At 43.9% G+C, this 23,267-nt stretch overlaps 1 protein-coding gene across 4 annotated transcripts; it reads right to left on the bottom strand.

Moving 5' to 3' along the window:
* NUP50 (nucleoporin 50) lies at positions 1-21,397 on the bottom strand. Of its 4 annotated transcripts, none has more exons than XM_039341393.1 (8): positions 21,270-21,397; positions 18,536-18,654; positions 15,394-15,477; positions 12,818-13,016; positions 10,351-11,001; positions 5,237-5,315; positions 2,814-2,932; positions 1-474 (listed from the first exon to the last, which is right to left on the bottom strand). In XM_039341393.1, the coding sequence occupies exons 2-8, from the start codon at positions 18,602-18,604 to the stop codon at positions 269-271; spliced, it is 1,407 nt and encodes a 468-aa protein (XP_039197327.1). In that variant the 5' UTR covers positions 18,605-18,654; positions 21,270-21,397; the 3' UTR covers positions 1-268. The 4 variants fall into 4 exon arrangements, with proteins under 4 accessions (XP_039197327.1, XP_039197325.1, XP_039197326.1 ...); XM_039341391.1 differs by having other exon boundaries at positions 5,237-5,318; positions 21,270-21,396; XM_039341392.1 differs by lacking the exon at positions 21,270-21,397 and adding an exon at positions 20,850-20,996 and having other exon boundaries at positions 5,237-5,318.
* Positions 21,398-23,267: the final 1,870 nt, after the last annotated feature.

Raw genomic sequence — 23,267 nt, 5'->3', positions numbered from 1 at the left:
TTTTTGTATTTCATACACAAGTTTTATTGACAGATGGTTTGCACGCTAGATATTTCAAATTAGAAGGGAGAAAAGATCCATGCTAATGTTACGGGTTTTATTGGCCACCTTAAATTTCTTTTCCTCATTCAAGCCCTTCAGAATTTCTAAGACAGTCCTTAAGATATGAGAGAAATGAGTTTAAAAAAATTACTACTTAGAGTCAAAGGGGGGAAAAGATCAGCAGCAGTTTAGCAGTGTTTCCACGTGGCGTCGGAAACACCAAACCTTAGACCTCCTCTTTTTTCTCCAGCAAAATTTTGTGCAACTCATTTGCATCTTCGCTTGTTTTCACCCTTATCAATATTGGCAGAGGGACTGTGGCATTCTTTTCATCAATGGGTGGGTTTGGGACACAAACAATGAGAACGTTGTTCTTCCCTGTTCTTGAACATGGCATGTTGGGAGGCACCAAAATGTTCAGCAATATATTGCCTGCAAGGAAGAAAAGCAAATTTTACCGTGGGGAAACAATAAAACTTAGCTGAATTATAGAAAATCCCCAGCTTTATGACTGCAACAGAATCTGCAACTTTTATTGTAAGTAATGATGATTGCAAATTGAAGCACCCATGTGGTGGGTGCAGAAGTCATTAAATGGAGCGATTCATTCCTCTGGATGGTTTTTTTTTTTTTTGCCAGAAACTGGCTGAAAAGGCTAGGAACTGCACGTCTCTAAAGGTGAGCTGGTTGCTAAGTACCTGAAATGCGGCAATGCAAGTGTGTGTGTGTGTGTGTGTGTGTGCGCGCTGCTGTCAGAACTCCAGAACCAGGTCGTAAGTAGCTTCGGGAAGGAGGGGGTGTTCGTTGTAACTTTGAACAGTCATCAAATGACCAGTCTTTAAGTAACAATTGCCTGTACATATTCAATACAGCAAAATAAAATTGATATCTAAAAGAAACACCTATTTCTGAAGCACTGAAGGGTTTTGGCAGCTAAGGTGGATTCATTTTTCTTTTGGGAAGTGATTCTCTCAATTCCAGGCCGAAGATGGCACATCCATTAGGAGCTGCATTCAGAATATTTTTGGAAAGGTCAAAACAAAGGGAGTAGGGGGAAAGAAAGGCATAAAATGGACAGGGCTAGCTCCCTTGGTGTAGTGCACACAGAAGGATTCGAGTCGGGGCACCTTTTTTTTTTTGCTGTATTAAATCTTACAATTAAAAACAATCAGAAGACACACCTCTAATTTGTAGCAATCGTTTAGCCAATTTCAGCACCACAGCAAGAGGAAGCATGGAGAAGAGGGAATGAAGGTCCAAGGGACAGAAAATAGTCATCTCTGATCCAAACAAAGGTAATTCCAGGCAAAGACCATTTATCTGGGTATTGTGTTATCGTTTTTGTTATCTTAGAAGCTTACACATTTTTCACTGACGTTTTGAAGTTAATGAAATACCAGGCAGTCAAAAATGCTTGTCAATATTGACTGGTCAACCGAATCCTAGCAAGTGACTAGATCACTGATGGCGAACCTTTTAGAGACCGAGTGCCCAAACTGCAACCCAAAACCCACTTATGCATCGTTGGGTGCCGGGTGGGTGTGGCCCACTGAGTGGGCACAGCTGCGGTGGTAACAGCAGACTGGATGGGACTAAAAAGTTCAATCAATCATTTCCAACTTTGCAAGATCTTTTTTTTTCCCATGAGAAGTTGAAATTGACTGATTGATTGAACCTTTTTTTTTTTTCACACGGCGGAGGCCTAAAGTAACGGCTCACGTGCCCACAGAGAGGGCTCTGAGTGCCGCCTCTGGGACCAGTGCCATAGGTTCGCCACCACTGCCTTAAATCCTAATCCCCAGGTGTGCCTTGTGGAGTGGGGTGGGATACTCTCCTCTCGAGCAAGTGAGCCTGCCTCTGTTGTTCTCTCCTCCTCTTTGCTCTCCTTGCTCTAGGACAGTGGTGGTGAACCTATGGCACGGGTGCCAGAGGCGGCACTCAGGACTCTCTCTGTGGGCACGTGCGCCGTCGCCCCAGTTCTAGGCCTTCAGCTGGGATTTATAAAACCTTTTCGTTTTAGGCCTCTGTTGCCGTGTGCAAAAAAAAAAAAAAAAAAAGGTTCAATCAATCAGTCAATTTCAACTTCTCGCAGGGAAAAAAAAAGATTTTGCAAAGTTGGAATTGATTGATTGAACTTTTTAGTCCCACCCAGTCTGCCGTTACCACCGCAGCTGTGCCCACTCAATGGGCCACACCCACCCAATTGGCCACACCCAGCCAATGAGCCACACCCACCCGGCACCCGACAATGCATAAGTGGGTTTTGGGTTGCAGTTTGGGCACTCGGTCTCTAAAAGGTTCGCCATCACTGATTTAAGGAGACGTTGTGGGGTGGGGCATTTGCCAGGAACAAACGTGGGATCTTGAGCTTGTTCCGACTTGTGCTCTTGTAACCTGGACACTTTGTATTCCAGACCAGTTTGTTTCCTGCTTCACGACCACAGACATTCCTGATCTCTCCTTGCAGTCTGCAGTTTGCAGGCAAGCTGAGAGCTAAAAGGATTCTTTACGTTTTCTTGTTCTCTGTCTTGCCTTGAGAACAGTGTAAACTTCCCTGGCTGTATTGTTTGAACTCGTGCCAGCATCTGTGGGGGCTTTTGGCTGAACATTGGCAGTGATTAAAAGACTGTTGCCCTTGCCAGCCGACTGCTTTGCCTGTTTGTGGTCCTGGGTATTCGTGGGTGTACTTTCAACAATTCATGGACTGAAGGACTTAAACCTTATAAGAAACACATATTTTGCAAAAAAATTTTTTAAGAAAAGTCACATACCTAAGTTAGTATCTGCCCGTATTAACAACTGAGTCTTCTGGTTGCTGGCAGGTTTTAAATGTAGCGTTCCTACTCCCTTTTCTTTGAATTCGTTATCTTTCTTGTAGAAGACTTTGCACCTAAAAGGGGGGGAAAAAAGCACACCGTTTGGGAAGTGAGCGTACACAGGCTTGAAGACGTCCTTGGCTGAACCTGTACCAAGAGGACAAGTTAACAAAACAAAAAATCCGTCCCATTAGTGCAAATATTATTTCGGAGGGTCTACGTAAATCAATGAGTTCTTTTTCATTTGTGACTGAATTACACGTCAAGGTGATTTAAAATTCAAGCAGATCGGTTTCAGAAAATAAGAGAGATCAGAAGCAGCTGAATGAAGATAAATACAGGTAGTCCCCGACTTAACAACGGTTCATTTAGTGACTGTTCAAAGTTACAACGCGGCACTGAAAAATGGGACTTACAACCGTTTTTCATAGTTACGACCTTTGCAGCGTCCCCACGTGGTCATGTGATCAAAATTAAGATGCCTGGCAACTGGCTCCTATTTATGACGTTACAATCTCCCGGGGTCACGTGATCGCCTTTTGCGACCTTCCCACAAGCAAAATCAATGGGGAAGCCTGATTAGCTTAACAACCGGGTTACTAACTTCTCAACTGAAGGGATTCACGTCACAACTTGGGCAAGAAAAGTCATAAAATGGGGGCAAAACTCACTTAACCACAGAAACCTTGGGCTCAATTGTGGTCATAAGTTGAGGACTACCTGCAGTCCCATCAGTGCATTCCGTAATAAATACAACCGACTGGTAAATGCAGCTGGTCAAGATGTAAAGGACAGAAATGCAAGAGATACAGGTAGTCCCCCATTTACGACCGGTCACTTAGCAACCATTTAAAAGTTCTGACGTTCCTACTGGGGGTGGTGGTGGTGGTGGTGTTTACTTACGACCCAGATTCGGAGTTCCACCAGTTGCCCCTCCCCAGGATCCGGGGAACCACACTTTGAGCACTCAGCATTTGGGCAGCATTTACCATTATTTGTTCCGTGGCCATGTGGTCACATTTCACGATGGTTTTGCCAAAAGCCAGCGTTCGCTTCCAGCTTCTGGCAAAAGCAGGCTCACAGCGAAGCCCTGGTTTGCTTTAGGATCACGATGTTCACGTAACCAAAAAAAAAAAAAAAATCAGACTTTTACAACCGTCGCTAGTTACGAATGTCATCAGCAAGCTCTGTCATGGTCATAACTCAAGGATTACCTGCATAGTAGCTAAGGCATTAGATGTAGCCGCATACTATGTTACCAATGAAGGAGAGTATCTGTAGCTCAGGGTGGAAGTGAGGGGTCCTTGGTGCTCTCTGAGGTTGCTTGCAGACGTTTCATTACCCAACTAGGTAACCTCATCAGTGCTAGAAGGGAGGAGGAGGAGGAAGACTGTGGGGCCCTTGGTGCTCTCTGAGCTTGCTTGCTTTCTTGCAGACATTTCATTACCCTAACTAGGTAACATCATCAGTGCTAGTAAGGAGTGCTGTCTGCTGTAGGTTTATATTCTGGGGTCTTGCCTGTCTGGCTGGGTGTGGGCGGTCTTAGGGATTCTTTGGCTGGGCTGTTTACTAATGGCCCTGTGGCAGTTTCTTGACTGGGGTATTGCTTACTTGATTTTTGGTCTGAAGTTGTTATAAAACTTCCTAGACACGTAAAGGCAAAGGTTTCCCCTGTCCATCATGTCCAACTTTAAAGGCTGGGGCTCATCTCCGTTTCTTAGCCGAGGGAGCCATCGTCATCTGAAGGCATTTCTGTGGTCCAGTGGCCAGCATGACTATATGCCGCGGCACATGAAACGCTGTTACTTCCCATCGATGTGGTACCTATTTATCTACTTGCATTTGCATGCTTTTGAACTGCTAGGAGGGCAGGGGTAGGCAACCTTGGCTCTTTGATGACTGGTGGACTTCAACTCCCAGAATTCCTGAGCCAGCATGGCTCAGCTTGGAAACCTCTCCCTTTCCCCTCAGCATGGCTGGCCCAGGAATTCTGGGAGTTGAAGTCCACGAGTCATAAAAGAGCCAAGGTTGCCACCTCTGGCCTAGGCCTAGGCTGCTTTCTGACTCGTGAACTTCAACTCCCAGAATTCCTGAGCCAGCAGGGCTCAGCTTGGAAACCTCTCCCTTTCCCCTCAGCGTGGCTGGCTCAGGAATTCTGGGAGTTGAAGTCCACGAGTCATAAAAGAGCCAAGGTTGCCTACCTCTGGGCTGGGACAAGGAAGGACGCTTGCCCCGTTGCACGGTGCTCGGGGGTTCTCAGACCTGGTCTGTCAGCTTTCCAAGCTGACAGTGTCTTTTACCACTGAGCCATCTTGCCCCCTTTTTTATACACATACACAATGCTAATCATGTAACTTGCAAGCCCAAAAGTAACTCACTTCTTCGAGTAAAAGGCATCCTCTTCTTTCACTTCATTAATGACTACTTTGGGTGGCTCTTCCTCTTCCTCACCAGCCCCTGCTGGGAAAAGCATTTCAGATCAGAATTATATTTCACGCCAGAAACTTTATATTGTTCAGGAAATCGTACCGCTGCGCGTAAAAATCTTGTTGCACGAGGGACCCGAATGAAAATTTAGGGAACTGTCTCAGCGGCGTTCAAAACATTTTGTATTTGGAAGGTTTAAAAAAAAGCTCTTCCAATCTGAATGCCAGCTCTCTGTTATGTTTCAATCGTAACAAGCTCATTGCCAACCATTCCTACTTACTCCGGGTAAATTGGAACATCCCCATCCTTGAATTTGAAGTGGGTACACACCTCTTTGATGCAACTGCTCCGTTCCCAATGAGAAAAGGGACAGAAATGAATAGTTCCTCTCTCCCCATTCTTAGTATTTGTTAAGTCCTTGAAATCCAGAAGCAAGCACAGAAGGAATTTTCAATAGCAACAGTGGGAGAGCCAGTATATATTTCCTATCTAAACCATTAGGTCAGTGGTTCTCAACCTTTTTAATGCTGCGACCCCCAACCGGTCGTAAGTCGAGGACTACTCAACCGGTCGTAAGTTGAGGACTACTCAACTGGTGCAGCACCGTTTGCAGAATGGAACTTTTGGCGGGCTCAGCAGGGCAGAGACAGCCTGGACAATTCCTATTGACTTTTGAAGCCAATAGAATTAGACTCTATTCAAGAGAGTCTATTCTATTGGCTTTCAAAAGCCAATAGAATAAAAGGGAGTAGCACAGCTAAGGAAAAGGGGGAAAAAATGGCGGACTGCATTGTTTGGCGACCCCCGTGAAATGGTCGTTCGACCCCAAATGGGGTCCCGACCCACAGGTTGAGAACCACTGCATTAGGTAATCCAGTCGGGTTTGGTGAAACTCACACTAGAGATAAAAGTTTGCTTTGAAGTTGTTTTTGAGTCCTACCTAACCCGTAGCAGATAAATGAACTTTGTGCTAATGCCACTCAGCAAGAAATAGATGAACTTTTGGCTAATCAGTTAACCAATGTACGTAGGAAACATATCACAGTAATAATGGGGGACTGTAACTGCCCTGAAACAATCTCTGCATCAAGGGGGAGATCCAACAGCTTTCAAATCAACCTAGCTGACAATTTTGTCATCCAAAAGGTAGTGGAGGGAACTAGAGAGTCAGATGAAATGACAGAGGGGGTAGAAGTTGCAGGAATTTGGGGAGAGTGACCATGTCCTATTGGAATTCAACATAATGCAGACATAAGCAATAGAACAAAATCAAACTAGTGTCTTAGACTTTAAAAGAGCTCATTTTAACAAACTTAAGAGAGAGCTTGGGAAGGATTCCATGGGAGAAAATCTTAAAGGGGAAAACAACTCAAGAAGCTTGGGAAACTCTGAAAAATGTGATTATAAAAGACTGTCCACCGCAATGCCATTGGAAAAAAAAAAGTAATCAAAGAAGAAACCAGCATGGTTGCATCTGATAAACTGAAAGACAAAAAGGACAAGTATAAAAAATGGAAAGAAGGATAGATAACTAAGGTAGAATACCAGCATATAGCCCAAATCTACAAAGATGAACTCAGGACAGCTAACGCTCACAATGAACTAAGATTTACAACTAATGTCAAAAATAATCAGAAATACAAACTAAAATAGGCAAGAAAATGGTAAGAGAACATCATCCACCCTAGACGAGTTCAAACCACAAAAATCAGATGACCTCGGAGTCCTAGTAGACAATCACCTAAATGTGAGCCAGCAGTGTGCTGCAGCTGCCAAAAAGGCCAACACAGTGCTAGGCTGCATTAACAGAGGGATAGAATAAAGATCACGTGAAGTATTAATACCACTCTTTAATGCCTTGGTAAGGCCACACTTGGAATACTGCATCCAGTTTTGGTCACCACGATGTAAAAAAGATGTTGAGACTCTAGAAAGAGTACAGAGAAGAGCAACAAAGATGATTAGGGGACTGGAGGCTAAAACATATAAGGAACGGTTGCTAGAATTGGGTATGTCTAGTTTAACGAAGAGAAGGACAAGGGGGGACATGATAGCAGTATTCCAATATCTCAGGGGCTGCCATAAAGAAGAGGGAATTAAGCTATTTTCCAAAGCACCTGAAGGCAGGACAAGAAGCAACGGGTGGAAACTAATCAAGGAGAGAAGCAACCTAGAACTAAGGAGAAACTTCCTGACAGTGAGAACAATTAATCAGTGGAACAACCTGCCTCCAGAAGCGGTGAATGCTCCAACACTGGAAGTTTTTAAGAAGAGACTGGACAGCCATTTGTCCAAAATGGTGTAGGGTTTCCTGCCTGAGCAGGGGGTTGGACTAGATGACCTCCAAGGTCCCTTCCAACTTTACTACTACTACTACTACGATGATGATGATGATGTCCCAGAGTTCTGAAGGAGTAGGCAGGTGTGATCTTGGAACCACTGAATCATATCTTTCAAAGATCCTGGAGCACCGGGGAACTATCAGAGGACTGGAAAAGAGCTGATGTGGTTCCCATCTTAAAAAAAAAAGGGGGGGGGAGGGGGAAATGGATCCAGGAAACTACAGACCAATTAGTCTGGGAAGATCTTGGAAAAGATAATCAAACAACAGATCTGCAAACATCTAGAAGCAAGCAAAGTTATAACCAGAAGCCAAAAACAGATCATGCAAACAAAGCTTACTTCATTCCTTTCAAAGTGACTAAATTAGTGGATCAGCAAAATGCTGCAGATGTAGTATACTTAGACTTCAGTAAGGCATTTGACAAAGTAGACGACAACCTACTTTTTAGTAAGTTAGAAAAATGTGAGAAAGACAGTAGCAGCACCAGATGGATTTGTAACTGTCTGACAAACCGTACTCAAAGAGTAGTCCTTAACGGAACTACATCTACATGGAGGGAAGTAAGCAGTGAGGTACCCCAAGGTTCTGCCTTAGACCCAGTACTCCTCAATATCTTCATAAACAATTTAAATGTGGGAATAGATGGGAACTTATCGAATTTGCAGATGACACCAAGCTGGCAGGAATAGCCAACACCCCAGAAAACAGGCTCAAGATCCAGATGGATCTCGACAACTTGAACCCTGGGCCTTATCTAACACCATGAAATTCAATGGCGAGAAAAGCAAAGTTTTACACTTAGATAAAAAGAAAACCCAAATGTACAGGTATAGAATAGGTAGAATTTGGCTCAATAGTAGTAACTGAGAGGGATCTAGGACTCTTAGTGGATAACTACTTAAATATAAGCCAGCAGTATGCTATACCAGCCAGAAAAGCTAATGCAATCCTAGGCTGCATTAATAGAGGGATAGAATCAAGATCACGTGAAGTGTTAGTACCATTTTATAATGCCTTGACAAGACACACTTGGCATACTGCATCTTGTTTTGGTCACCACAATATTAAAAAGATGTTGAGACTCTAGAAAGAATGCTGAGAAGAGCAACACAGAGGATTAAGGGGACTGGAGGCTAACCATGGTTGCAGGAATTGAGTATGTCTAGTTTAATGAAAAGAAGGACTAGGGTGACATGATACCAGTGCTCCAATATTTGAGGGGCTACCACAAAGAAGAGGGGATCAACCCATTTACCAAAGCTCTAGAAGGAAGGACAAGAAGATGGAAATCAATCAAGGAGAGAAGCGATCTAGAGCAAGGAGAAATTTCCTGACACTGAGAACAATTAGCCAGTGGAAGGCTTTGCTTTCAGAAGTTGTGAGTGCCCCTGGAGGTTTTCAAGAAGAGATTCGACTGGCAACCTTGGCTCTTTTATGACTCATGGACTTCAACTCCCAGAATTCCTGAGCCAGCATGGCTCAGCTTGGAAACCTCTCCATTTCTCCTCAGCATGGCTGGCTCAGGAATTCTGGGAGTTGAAGTCCACGAGTCATAAAAGAGCCAGGGTTGCCTACCTCTGGTGTAGGGTCTCCTGCCTGAACAAGTGGGGTGGATCAGAACAGCGGTCCCCAACCTTTCCAGTGGGGGAGGGGGGAGAGATGGTTTTGTGTGAGTGACAGGTGCTCATGTGAGCGAACACACTCCATTTGTGCAAGCAGCGCTCACCGCTTGCACCAATGGGAGCTGCACGTGCGAGCACACTTACCCACTTGCGCGGTCTGCTTCTGAACGGGCCACAGCCCAGGGGCTGGAGACCTCTGGACTAGAAGATCTCCAAGGTCCTTTCCAACTCTGTTATTCTGTTATTCGGGCACCAATAACTTGAATCCTTTATATATGTTAAGAGGACTCCAACGGAAGACTGAGCCAGGCTCAGACTGCTTGCCTTAGCTTGGCAGCAGAAGCACAAAAAAACCACTCTAGCTAGTTCAGAAGGCTTTGGTGGCTGGTGAGAAGCCCACAGGGGCTACAAAATGCTCCCTTGCAGTCCAAACAATTCCACCATGCAGCTTCTCCGATTCTCTGCAACAGAGATTGGGAGAAAGGCGTCCTGCTTCGATCTGGACACTAATGCAGAGGTCTCCAACCTTTCCGGGCTTGAGGACCGGAGGGAAGGAGAGCAGCTTTAAAATTGGTGTGTGCACATGTGTGCGCGCAGCACTAGCAGCCCCGTTCGCGCATGCGGTGAGGTTGTGCACATGCGCAAATGGCTGTGAACTGCCACGGCGGCTAGCAGCATCGTGCAAACTGCCCGGGCTAGCGGCATATGTGCAAAAGGGCTGTGGACACCCGCCCAGCGCTAGCATTCCCATTCATGTCAGCGCGCACGCATGCAAAAACAAGGCTGCAGGTGCTAGTGGGGGGTGGAATGCACGCCCACGCGTGAGTGCACCGGCCAGCCGTTTCTGCGGCAAGCTGGCCAAGAGCCCATGGGCCGATCCTGGGTTGGGGACTCCTGCACTAATGGACATGCAGCCATTAATCTCCCCACCCCAAAATAAATGTAATGAATTTGTCGACCTTGATAACTACCCCTCCCCAAAAGAAATGTAGTGACAGGCCGTCTGCCACACGAATTGGGCACAGATCACCGAGATTCTCATCCGAGAGTTAAATGGGATCACACCGTTTCTCAATCTCTAAATCACACTCCCACTTACTTGATTCATGGCTACTGCTTTCAGTCGGGGCGTCTAAGGCATTATTGGAAAAGGAAGGAGCCACCTTGGCCTGACTTGCCTCTTTGCCGAACAAACCTCCTTTTTTAGGGGAAAATGAGAATCCAGACCCGGCCGCCCCTGAACTCAGATCAGAGCTGTCACTTTTGTCCAAAGAGAACAAGGTGGTGAAGGCGGTGGCTGCTTTAAGTTCTATTTTCTTCTCCGATTCTCTTTTCTTCCCGAGGGCATCCTCCGATTTGCTGCTGTTAAAGAAAAACGTGGAGCCCTGCTGAAGGGCCGAACTCCCAAAGGCAGGACGAGGCTGGCCTTCCGTGGCTTTGGTGCTGCCGCTGCTTCCGGAGCTGCTGTGGCCAGCCAGGCCCTGTTGCTCTATCTCCGCCAAGTATTTCTCGTAGTCGTGGAAGATGGGGCTCAGGTCACAGAGAGGGTTGGCGTTGACGTGTTTGACTATCCAGTCCCGTACAGAACAATTGAGCGCAGCCAACTGTTTATGATAGCTCTCTGAGTTGCAGGCTTTGCTCTGAGCGAGTCCCGAGGACAAGGGCTCTGGATTCTCGCCATTGGCTTCCAGGTGTGCAGAGGTCTTCTCAAGGGTAACACTATTGGCTGAGACGCTGGAGACCACCGAACCTGTCAAATATAAAAATATCCAAGGGCTATGATTACAAATGGCCATTGTAGAGGATCACCTTTTTAAAAGAAGAAGAAGAGGAGAGGCCTCCAAAATCTAGCACAGGAGTCCTCAAACGTGGCCATTTTAAGACTTGTGGACTTCAACTCCCAGAATTCCCCAGCCAGCTGGGAATTGAAGTCCACAAGTCTTAAAGTGGCCAAGTTTGAGGACCCCTGATCTAGCAGCTTGTCTAAAAGCTGCACTATCTAAACAAGTATATGAGGCCAGCATTTTGATAGCAAGAACACTGAAAAATAAAAAACAGAAAACCCAAATAATATAATCTTTAGACTCACACCCAGTGTCCCAAAGACATCAGAATTTGGTTAAAACTCTAATGAAAAATCTATTGCATTAAACCATATGTTGCTTTCTTTATAACAATCTTAGCCCTTCACGTGATACATCTTAACAAATATTGCAATGTTGCCTTTGAACCAAGATTGGGCAATATGTTGGGGACGGATTGTATAATAATAATGATGATGATAATGATAAAAACATCCACGTCTGCCTATCCCAGGTTCTTGGTAAGGACTCGATAGGTAGACAAAATGCCAAATCCAGTCTGAACATCTGGCTGACTGTGCGATGATCATAATAATAATAAAGTTGGAAGGGACCTTGGAGGTCATTTAGTCCAACCCCCTGCTCAGGCAGGAAACCCTATACCATTTCAGTCAAATGGCTGTCCAATCTCTTCTTAAAAACTTCCAGTGTTGGAGCATTCACCGCTTCTGGAGGCAGGTTGTTCCACTGGTTAATTGTTCTAACTGTCAGGAAGTTTCTCCTTAGTTCTAGGTTGCTTCTCTCTTTGATCAGTTTCCATCCATTGTTTCAGGTGCTTTGGAGAATAGCTTGACTCCCTCTTCTCTATGGCAGCCCCTGAGATATTGGAATACTGCTATCATGTCACCCCTCGTCCTTCCCTTCATTAAACTAGACATACCCAATTCCAGCAACCGTTCCTTATGTTTTAGCCTCCAGTCCCCTAATCATCTTTGTTGCTCTTCTCTGTACTCTTTCTAGAGTTTCAACATCTTTTTTTACATCGTGGTGACCAAAACTGAATGCAGCGATTGCATTTTTTTTTAGTATTAACAGAAATGCCCAAGAGCTGCCTCCGAGACAAGCTGATAGCTTCGTGATGAAGGATTTGAAAGAACTTAATTTCAGGGAATTTCTCCAGGAAAAATACTTCAGGCCAAGGGTCTTCAAATTTGGAGGAAGCCAAATTTTCTTAAGGACCCCGTGATTCACTTAACAGCTGTAGCAATTCACTTATCCACAGTGGTTAAAAAAAAAAAAGGCTGTAAAATCGGGTATGCCTCCCTTAACAACTGCCTTGCTCACAACAGAAATTGTCATCGGGAGCTACCTGTACTGGATTTGTTAAAAAAGAAAAAAAACCCTTTGCCACTAGGCCAGGGCTAGGCAACCTTGGCTCTTTTATGACTCGTGGACTTCAACTCCCAGAATTCCTGAGCCAGCATGGCTCAGCTTGGAAACCTCTCCCTTTCCCCTCAGCATGGCTGGGTCAGGAATTCTGGGAGTTGAAGTCCACGAGTCATAAAAGAGCCAAGGTTGCCTATCCTGCACTAGGTTAAAATGCAGCTTTCTCCTCAGGGGAGCCCCAGGCTAAATGCAACCCTTCCTTTTTAAACCATACAGCAGGGGTTGTTGTTTTTTTTCAATAATTTTCATCTGAAGATATTAAAATTATTTTCTCCTAGTAAAAATAATAATAATAATAATAAAAAAGAGTAAACTTACTAAATGTAGGTTCTGTTTCTGAAGCCGTCTTTAAGCTGGACAGCGAAGAGCTGTTCGTGATGCTACTGGAGCTGCCGCCACCATTGGATAACAGGCCAAAAGATTTTGTTCCGGGGCCATTTCCGAAACCAGAAAAAACACCAGTCCCGGAAGGCAAAACGAAACCTTTAAATCCCTTAAAAGCTCCACCACCTTCTGACTAAACAAAAAAAAAAAAAAAAAAAAAAGAAGAAGAACAGAAATAAGTTGTTCTGCATCTCTCAGAGTACAAGTCCATCCTGGGCCTATTCAGAAGGGATGGGATTTTCTTACTATTTTTTCATGATGGCTGCATTTGGGGTTAGGGTAAACCCCGGATGTTCCTGATGGTCACTGCTCCTCTCTTGTTCAAAGACAAAAGCTTAGTGCCACCTCTAAAATGGGGTCGAACGACCATTTCATGGGGGTCGCCAAACAACGCAGTCCGCCATTTTTTCCCCCTTTTCCTTAGCTGTGCTACTCCCTTTTATTCTATTGGCTTTTGAAAGCCAATAGAATAGACTCTCTTGAATAGAGTCTAATTCTATTGGCTTTCAATAGCCAATAGGAATTGTCCAGGCTGTCTCTACCCTGCTGAGCCCGCCAAAAGTCCCATTCTGCAAACGGTGCTGCACCCGTTGAGTAGTCCTCGACTTACGACCGGTTGGGGGTCGCGGCATTAAAAAGGTTGAGAACCACTGCTCCAAAGTAACATTTTTAAAAGGCAGAATCATGCCACTTGAGAGGAAATGCCAACAACAGCGTACGCTGTGTAAGTCAATCCCCTGACCCCAAACTAAAGGCTGTGAGCCATCTAAAGATGACTTTTTCTTGCTGTTACAAAGATACGTCAACAGTTAGTCAGAGCAGACAAAAAGTGTTTAATGCTAAACTCCCTGTTCTTATTTTAAAAGCAGACTATTTTGACCTTACAGCCGAAAGAGAAAATGGTTTGAATTCAAAATGTTCTACGCATACTTAATAGTAACACAGAGCTATTTTAGCCCTCTTCAGACATTAAAAGAGGCCCCAAGAGTACATAATTTTAAAGATGCATTAGCACAGTGGTTCTCAACCTCTGGGTCGGGACCCCATTTGGGGTCGAATGACCATTTCACGGGGGTCGCCAAACAACGCAGTTTGCCATTTTTTCCCCCTTTTCCTTAGCTGTGCTACTCCCTTTTATTCTATTGGCTTTTGAAAGCCAATAGAATAGACTCTCTTGAATAGAGTCTAATTCTATTGGCTTTCAAAAGCCAATAGGAATTGTCCAGGCTGTCTCTGCCCTGCTGAGCCCGCCAAAAGTCCCATTCTGCAAACGGTGCTGCACCAGTTGAGTAGTCCTCGACTTACGACCGGTTGAGTAGTCCTCGACTTACGACCGGTTGGGGGGGGGGTCGCGGCATTAAAAAGGTTGAGAACCACTGCATTAGCAGGTCTCACAAACAAGTGTGCGCTTCACCTTCAGCTTGAAGGAGGGCAACTTCACGAGACTTGGAAATCACATGGATTTGCAGAATTAGCCTAGCAGCCTGGGGGAATCCTGGGAGTTGAAAACCACTCAGTTTAAAGTTACTGAGCTTGAAAAATATTGAGTTTAATCCCTGGATCCTGTTAGCTCTCCCAGCCTTTTCCTGTGTCATAAACAGAGTTTAGAAAGAGTATATGGGATTCACTATAAACCACCAGGAATAAAACAACTGTTAAGTAACAGTATTTTTTAATTCCATACATATTGTTTTTCTAATTCAGATGATTCAGTTGCCCATATAGCAATAGCAGTTAGACTTATATGCCACTTCACAGTGCTTTACAGCCCTCTCTAAGCGGTTTACAGAGTCAGCATCTGGCCCCCAGCAATCTGGGTCCTCATTTTACCGACCTCGGAAGGGTGGAAGGCTGAGTCAACCTTGAGCCGGTCAGGATCGAACTCCTGGCAATGAGTTAGCCTGCAATACTGCTTTCTAACCACTGCGCCACCACAGCTCTTATTAATAGAAGTTGAATATCTGCTTGGGATAAACAGAAACCTGAAGGAAGTACAATGTTGCATTCTGCCAACTAAGTTTTTACTATTAAAATATACAAGTGTTTACCAAAGGTACGTAATTCACTCTTTTTTCTGGATGAGAGAGTCAAGGACTGGGATGGGGACTCAATTTCCTTTATTATTATTTAGTGTAAGGGATCCATATAAACAGTGAAAAGGTACGTTTTTTAATAGTTGGGCCTAATCACAAAAATAAACTTCTCTCATCCTCAGCTGTTAGAAAAAGAATGTCTAGAAACATGAAAATCTTTCAGAATTCTGATCTTCTTCAAATGCTCCCCCAGAGAGACATTTCATGTGTTATGAATCTTCTAGAATTACAAATGACATTTTGCATCAAAAATTTAAAAGAAATGCAATTATACATTAGTCTATGTTAGTCTGACTATTTAGTAAGAGTTCTGTTTATATAATAAGCTAGCACTTAGTGACAAACTATTTTTAGGCAATGCAAAGAATTAGACAAATTAGCTGAAACCTTATTTTAAAATGATAAATATATATATACCTCAGTCACTACATTTCTACGCTTTGCCTTCTTAATTGGTCTGTTCTTTAAAACTTCCTCACTGGCCACTGAGAAAGTTCCCACCTGCAGAGAATGGTTAAATTCTTAGACAAGTAGTCTGGAAAAAGAAATCCCAGCAAAACCCATTTTCTTAATACACTGGCTCTCAGATATAACCATCCACTTATCAACACCATGAGGTTCAAAGTTGTATTACAAATTGCAAGCGCTTGGCATATTCAAATTTTATAACATCACTGTGGATGATTTCTTATGAATCATTTGTGGGTATCATAGCTGCTCACCGACTTGTTCAAAATATTCAGAACGTGTTTTCCATAAATATTTCCCAAAAGATGTCAACTGACAGATTGCCCTCAAATGATTATTTTTAAGATGCATGTTTATTGTAATTTACCCAATGAACTTTAGAAATCATTACATTCCTTTCAGGAAAAAAAACATAATTATTCCTATTTATAGATGAGGATGTCCTCTAAGAGAGTCCACCACTCATGTTAATTTTTATTATGGAATTACTTCCTTCTTTTCTATATATACAATTTGTACAGTGGGCAGATTTTGCCAGAAATTGGCAAAAAAGGATTGCAAATTGCAATTATGTGATTGTTAAGACGCTGCAGGTGGTTGTAAATGTGAGCCAGTTGTCACGCATCTCAACTGCAATCGCGTGACTGCAGGGGTGAGTGTGACAGTCGTTAAGTGTGAGTACAGGTCATAACTCCCTTCTTCCGAGATTGTAGTCCCAGGTTGTAACTTTGAGCCTTCATTAAACAAAAAGACATAATTTGAGGACTACCTGTACATTCAAGAGCTCTAAATGGCATACAGTGATCTCTCCTCTAATTTTTTTCCTATAGAAAGTGGAAGAAGGATTGGGCTGAGAAGAGACGATGGGTAGTTCGTCTTCCAAGGGGATCCTTGGCTGAAAGGAAATCTGAACAGGGCTCTTGACAGTGCCAATCCAACACCTTCATGCTGTACCACATTGGTAGATTTTGCTTATAAACACAAGAGTAACTTTGACACACAGTCGAAGTATACAGACCAATGTTTCTCAAGCATGGCAACTTAAAAGTTGTATGGACTCTCCCAGAATATCCAAGCCAGCATACTGGCTGGGGCATTCTGGGAGTTGAAGTCCATATATCCTGAAGTTGCCAAAGCTGAGGAACTCTGATGTAGAACGTAACAGATAGAGAGGAAAGGAATCAACAAATTTCCTCTCAGAGGAGAATGGAATGCTGAACTATGGTGTGATCTACAGTATGGGGATTGTAGCCTACTTATGATTTACTCATTATTTCATCTTCAGCAAATTGATGATAAAACACTGAAGACATGGAAAGTATAGGTAAAGGATAATTAAACCCAAATTTTCTAGAAAGCTCACACCAACTGCTTGGAATACTTATCAATTTATAACAAAAGCATTCACAAAATTCAGATTTGTTTGGAGAATTCGGAAGTCAGAATCATGCTGCTCTCTAATGTTAAAGTATAATTTTAATAGCAGATTTCTCCAGTAGCTATTATGTTGCATGAAACTGCAAGCTCTTTAACGTGAAGTTGAAACACTATTACCCAATGACAGGTGTAAATAAAAGCAACCCTAATTATATTGTTTTTTTCAAACCGTGTGTCTCGTTGGTAATATTCTCAATAGAAATATCGGTAGTTTTATAGATTTAGATCTATATGGCTGGCCCTCTTGACTAAACATTGTGAAAACTATCGAGAGCTCAGCGTTAATCCCAGGGAAGAAACTCAGCCCTGTTACAACCCACTTGCAAGATACGTTTGGCAGCCAAACAATTAGTTGATGTGATGCACATGGTCTCCAGATTGGCTCTGCCTAGGCCAGAGGTCTTCAAACTTGGCCCTTTTATGACTTGTGGACTTCAACTCCCAGAATTCCTCAGCCGGCCTAGTATGTGAGAAGGTTGAAACCTTACAAGATATTGGGGTGAAATTATCAGGAGATTTTGAAGGCAATGCCTGTCAGAACCCTTTTCTATCTATCTCCTCTGATCTAAAAACAAATCTCACCTTTCCCTGGGTTCTGCCATACTCCCAAGGGGGAGGGGGGATATGCCTGCTCGCTTCCTCTATTCGCTACAATGTAACCTTTTGCTTTGTTTATTGCCTGTGTCCATTGCCTGCTACAATGTAACAATATCTCTCTCTGAACTTTCTTCTCCCTAACCTGTCAGCTAGGAAAAATGGGGGGGGGGAGAGAGAAAGAAATACAACTTCTGGAGCCTGGCTTATTTCTCCGGTCTCAAAAGGAGGTGCGAAGAGCTGCTTGAACATCATGCTATGACCGGAGCCGGACCAATGTTATCTCCCCTTTCCCACAATGGACTTAACACCGTCCGGATGAACTGTGGGGGTGGGGTTTGCTTGGGGACACTTTAAAGTATCGATCTGTGAAGAAATCCCTCAGATCCTGTCTATTATGCCTGCTATCAACTACTCTTAATAAAAGTTCCTGTTGGAAGAAATTGTTTCCAAGAGTTCTGCTTTCTTAAGATGTGGGGTTGAAGTGGGTCCTTACAATGCCATTGCACAAAGAGGCTACACAACCTTATCATACCTGTGGCTCAGCACAAATGTGTGTGATTTCACTCCCTTGCTCACAGCAGAAGCACTTAAAAGTGAGACTTACTTTTGTGCTTGACTCCCTCATTAGTGAGGCCCCATCAGAGGCAGACAATATAAAGCTTAAGGAAGCTGTTTCTGTGTCATCAGAAAGACACAGAGAAATCTAAATGTCAAAAATTACAATAAGTCCAGTTACAATTGGCATGCATTATCAATAAAGTCTTCATGAGTTCATATCTGTTTTTATCACACAAGACAGGTCATTTTTAACGCTACAATAACCAATACACTGGTGATCCCAGGCTTTTCTTATACAGCCAAATTATATAAAACAGATTTTCCCCTGTAACTGTTTTGATCTTGACTCTTGGTACATTCAAGAAAGGCTAGACAGACTGGCCCATTACCTTTCCAGTTTTGCAAAGTACTTTTTCATAGTTATCAAAAAATATTGTGACATACATTTGTGAACTTCACGTACTGTTGCTTTAAGTTAATGAAAGCAAGGCTTGCTTACCTCCTCCGTTTCTTCTTCTTGATCCCAATTTCTGTCAGTCAGCTCCTTCTCTGCCACTCTTTTAGCCATTTTATAGCCCTACTGCATCACAGCAAGTGATAATTAGTTGTGTTTCAGATCTAGTTTAAAAAAAAAAGGATGACAAAATCAGAATCTTTATAGTCTGATAACCAAAGATATATTAATTAGATTGTGCAACAAACATCTGATAACCAAAAATATAGTAATAATGTTGCATAATATTTCAGGTACCCTATTTCCTAAGACACAATCTCAAGGAACTGTCACACTTCTGACCAGCCAGAGCTGCTGCCATACAGATGAAATTGGAGGAGAGACAAAGTAAGCTACTTTGAGATCCCCCAGAAAAACCGAGATAGACATGACAGTAACATCAATAACATGAGGTAATAATAATAAAAAAATTGGGGTGTTGGAAAAGAGGCAAATTTAGTCCAGATGTCTCATTGTTATGTTTCCCAGAGACACTGGTTCTATAAAAACTATGAAGGATAGAAATTTGGGAAATTTCCAGTCCATCTTGGAGCTTTAATAACAGGAAAACTGAGCTACTCCTTGACAGCCAAACTGTACATTGCTGACAGTTGAAATTGCAACTAACCATCATCCTTGCCAGTATATGTACATATCTGATATCCTTCTGGCTACAATATCCCTCAACAAATACTATAAAAACATCCCCAAAGTGGTCTTCACATTGCAACTCTTGGGTTCCTAGTAAAGGAGGCATGCAAGCCCCATATTTTAATGGGTTTACATTTAAAAACAAAATAAAAAAGAAGGCAGCACAGTGCAAAGCACCAACATCTAGTATGGAATTTCTGGGTATGCTCTAGAATAGGGGTAGGCAACCTTGGCTCTTTTATGACTATTTCCGGGTATGCTCTAGCACAGGGGTAAGCAACCTTGGCTCTTTTATCTCGTGGACTTCAACTCCCAGAATTCCTGAGTCAGCAATCATAAAAAAGCCAAGGTTGCCTACCCCTGCTCTAGCATATAATCAAAGATTCTTAGAAAACTGAAAATGATGCATGGTCACACCTCAGTGTTTTGTTTAGAAAGGTGCGCACCTATCTTCCCCCAAAGCAAAAGTAAACTATAGAGAAAATAGCGAGAGTACAGTTTCATTTGCCATTCTTCCACGAAATGGTTTTGTGATAGATCATCTTCAAGGTGGCCATTTTGTAAGAGTACCCACAGCATCTTTAAAACTCCAAATTTATTGATCCAACAGTCGTCTAGTTTTACATGTTTATTCCTGGCATTAGGAACTCAGGATAGGAGTTTCTGTTTGGCTAACAGGTGCTTCTTTAAAGCATCTAGTGCCACCCCACCGTGGTTGCACAGAAGCCTTCTCCTTGTAAAACTGGGCCTCCACAAATACGTTCTTCCTGGTCTCCCTCCTCTGAGAAGACCCCACCAGCAAAAGCAGTGCCTGGATCAGCCAACAGCTCTGATGGGAACCTGATGAAGTCATAATGCTGTGGGTGAAAGGTAAGGATACCAGGCTATTTTCAAACAAGAGCCCCAGTCAAACTGGCTGCCAGAAAGGGAAAAGCCAGTTTCCCAACCAACATGTCCCTGAAAGATGAAGACCACAAGACATGGCTGATCCCATGCTCATGCAACATAGTCCAGTCTAAGATCTGGATTAGATGCAACAAAACGACTTCTCTGTGTCTGCAACAAACTCAATGCTAGTCCAAAATAGAGAAAGTAATAAAGAAGATCCTCAACAGACACAAGAGACTATTACACACACAGCATTAGGAACAAGCCATGGTCCCCTAGTTTTTCCTCTTGACTCACATAGGAAGAGGGAGCTTGTAGTCAAAAGCCAGCAGAATCTGGAACTACTTTCAGTATCAATATATTCTCTATACTCTCTAGAATGGGAGAAACAAATTCAAATGACAGAATTCGTACAGAAAATATATTTAACATTTCTTCAGCACCATCTTTCCAAGCCAGCAGAGTTTGGAGATACAGCTTATAGTTACCTCTCTCTGCTCTACACCAGGGGTCTTCAAACTTGGCCCTTTTATGACTTGTGGACTTCAATTCCCAGAATTCCTCAGCCAGGCACGCTGGCTGAGGAATTCTGGGAGTTGAAGTCCACAAGTCATAAAAGGGCCAAGTTTGAAGACCCCTGTTCTACACCAATGTTTCTCAACTGCACTGCCTTTAAGGTGGGTGGACTTCAATTCCCAGAATTCCCCAGCCAGTACATTGGGAGTTGAAGTCCCACCATCTTAAAAGGGGATGCGGTTGCGAAACACTGCTCTATACTTACAGCAAAAGCCACCAATTAATGCTGTCATCAAAACTGCGCGCGTTTTGACACGGCTGCCGCCGACAGCCCCCACCGGGGCCTTAGCGGGCGCACCAAGCAAGCCCTCCACTAGGACCCGAGGACGAATTCCCGCGCTTTCCGGGGAAGCTCAGGTCCCGCCCGCGGCGCTTCCGGCTTGGGCTTTCCTAGAGAGGGACGGTCTAGGCCTCCCCGCCTGCTTGCTCCCTCCCGCTAGAACCGGAAGCTCCCGTCCAAGGGAGAAGCCGGGGGTACTCCTCCCCCCCCCCGTCTTCGGTGCTGCTGCTTGAGGGCCGGCTTTCCCCAGGTGGCGCGGCGGCGAGACAGAGCGGTGCCCCCAAGGCATCGCCTGTCATCGCCCCCCGCCGCTCCTGCCCGCGCCTTCCCGCTCGAAAGACCCACCGCCGTCGGGCTCGTGGCGGCCGCTTCCTCCTGGCCGTGGCGCTGCCCGGGAGGAGCGGCAGCGGCTTCCGCTTCCGGCAACCGCCGCGCCCCGCCCCCAGGGAGAGGCGGGAGGAGGGTCGACGCATCGCGGGGCGTGGCCTTCGTCGCCTGGGAAACCGGGCGGAGGACTTTGAGGCGACGGGCGGTGTGGCGCTGCGCCCTCCTCTGCGTAAGGATCGCGGATGCCTTCGGTTGCTCGCCGTTGTGGGACTCGTGCCGGTCTCGGGATGGGAGACCACCTGGAAATGACAGGGCTCGAAGGTGTGGGTGGATCACACGGCTGCTAGGGAGATGGATCATCGAGGGATCCAGGACCGAAGGAGTCGTCCTCTTTCTGCTCGGCAGGGGGCAGACTTCGGTCACATTTCAGATGGGGCACCACCGGGAAACCCTTTGCCTGGGCTTGGATGTGGAAGACGGTGGCCAAGCCTGTTGCAAGGTAGACCCCCCAAAGTGAGCTAGACATTGGGGAGAGAGTTAAAAAGCTGTAGTAAATTGGACAAGGTGTGTGTGTTTTGTGTTTGTTTCGGCATCCCAATTAAACTTTCCTGAGCGATGGTGAGGGGCACATGACATGGATTTTGTAATTTGCTAATTAATTATAGTTACTTTGTATTTTAATTTGATTTATTTTCTCTCTCTTAAAATGATGTTCAGGTTTATTAGCTTTTGACAATCCTAAGCTGATAAAAGGGCAGGAGGCTAGGTCCAGATAAGAAAAAAAAAATGTTAGTACAAATTGGGGTCTGGTTTATCTCTTGTGAACTCCAAACAACCTTTTTTCCTTACAATTTACACCCCTTCTGACGTCAGGCTTGTAGTGAACATGTGTGATATTATGGGACGCAAATAGGTGTAACATGTTTGGACTACATGTCACTGACTTCCTATGCAAAGGGGAGGTTACTTTTTATCCTGTTCGTTTTCTTTGTTGTGTTAACTATAAAAAGGAATGTAAAAAATGGGGCTCCAGGTTCTCTCCTTTTTCATAGAGAGATCCCACTTTATCAGGGTACCCTAAATCAGGGGTCTCCAACCGTGGCAACTTTAAGACTTGTGGACTTCAACTCCCAGAATTCTTCAGCCAGCAAAAGTCTTAAAGTTGCCAAGGTTGAGGACTCCTGCCCTAAATGATCTTCCGACTCGGTTGCTCATTGGGAAGGTAAACCGAGGCAGAATCTAGGGCCAGGTTTGGCTAGCAATGGCTATCCAAGCTCAGCTTGAAAACACAGGAAGGTATTTTGAATTATCTGTGATCTGTTTATCTGAGCTTTAGGATCTCAGCTTTGGCCCAGAATTGTGCTTCTCCACCTTGGAATGAATCAGCAGCTTTATTTTCCCTAAAATCATTCTTTGTTCAAGTAGATTACCACGTGACGACCTCTAGACTCCAAAGATGTTTGCTACCTTTGATAAGCCTATCTAAATTACTGTATGGATTAATAAAGCAGCCCATGCACTCCTATATTGCTGTTTTGGGGGTACAGTAATATTTTCACAACTGCCTTTGAGCATCATTGGTTTCCTTTGTAATGCAGTCTATTTTTATGTCACGTCATGCCATTAAATACGTTTTTCAGCAAAGGGATCTATCAGTTTCACTAAACTCTCAAAATGGTCCTGGACACAAACAGGTAAAGAGTGTGTGTTTTGCATTGCTTGGTGTATTTATTTATAATGCTGTTAATTATCGAAGAGGATATATTGAATTGATACAGATTGTTTTAATTTTATATGAACTTTGCTAATACCTACGGTTGCAAATAAATGTTTCAAGTCAAATTTATTTATATTTGATTTATTGCATGTCTTCGCCAGTGTCACATACACGACTCTCTTGGATAACTTCAAATTTACATTTAAAAGTGAGTGGGTGAGACCAGGATATCAACTTTTGGGGGGGGGGGCATCAGTTGCTTAATAGGTGAACCTTGTCCTTTGTAAAAGTTCCCAGAT

The sequence above is a fragment of the Crotalus tigris genome, unplaced genomic scaffold (assembly GCF_016545835.1).
Source record: "Crotalus tigris isolate CLP2741 ecotype Arizona unplaced genomic scaffold, ASM1654583v1 scf7180000017764.6497338, whole genome shotgun sequence".
In the NCBI taxonomy this organism is placed as follows: Eukaryota; Metazoa; Chordata; class Lepidosauria; order Squamata; family Viperidae; genus Crotalus; species Crotalus tigris.
This window is presented reverse-complemented; position numbering and strand designations above follow the sequence as displayed.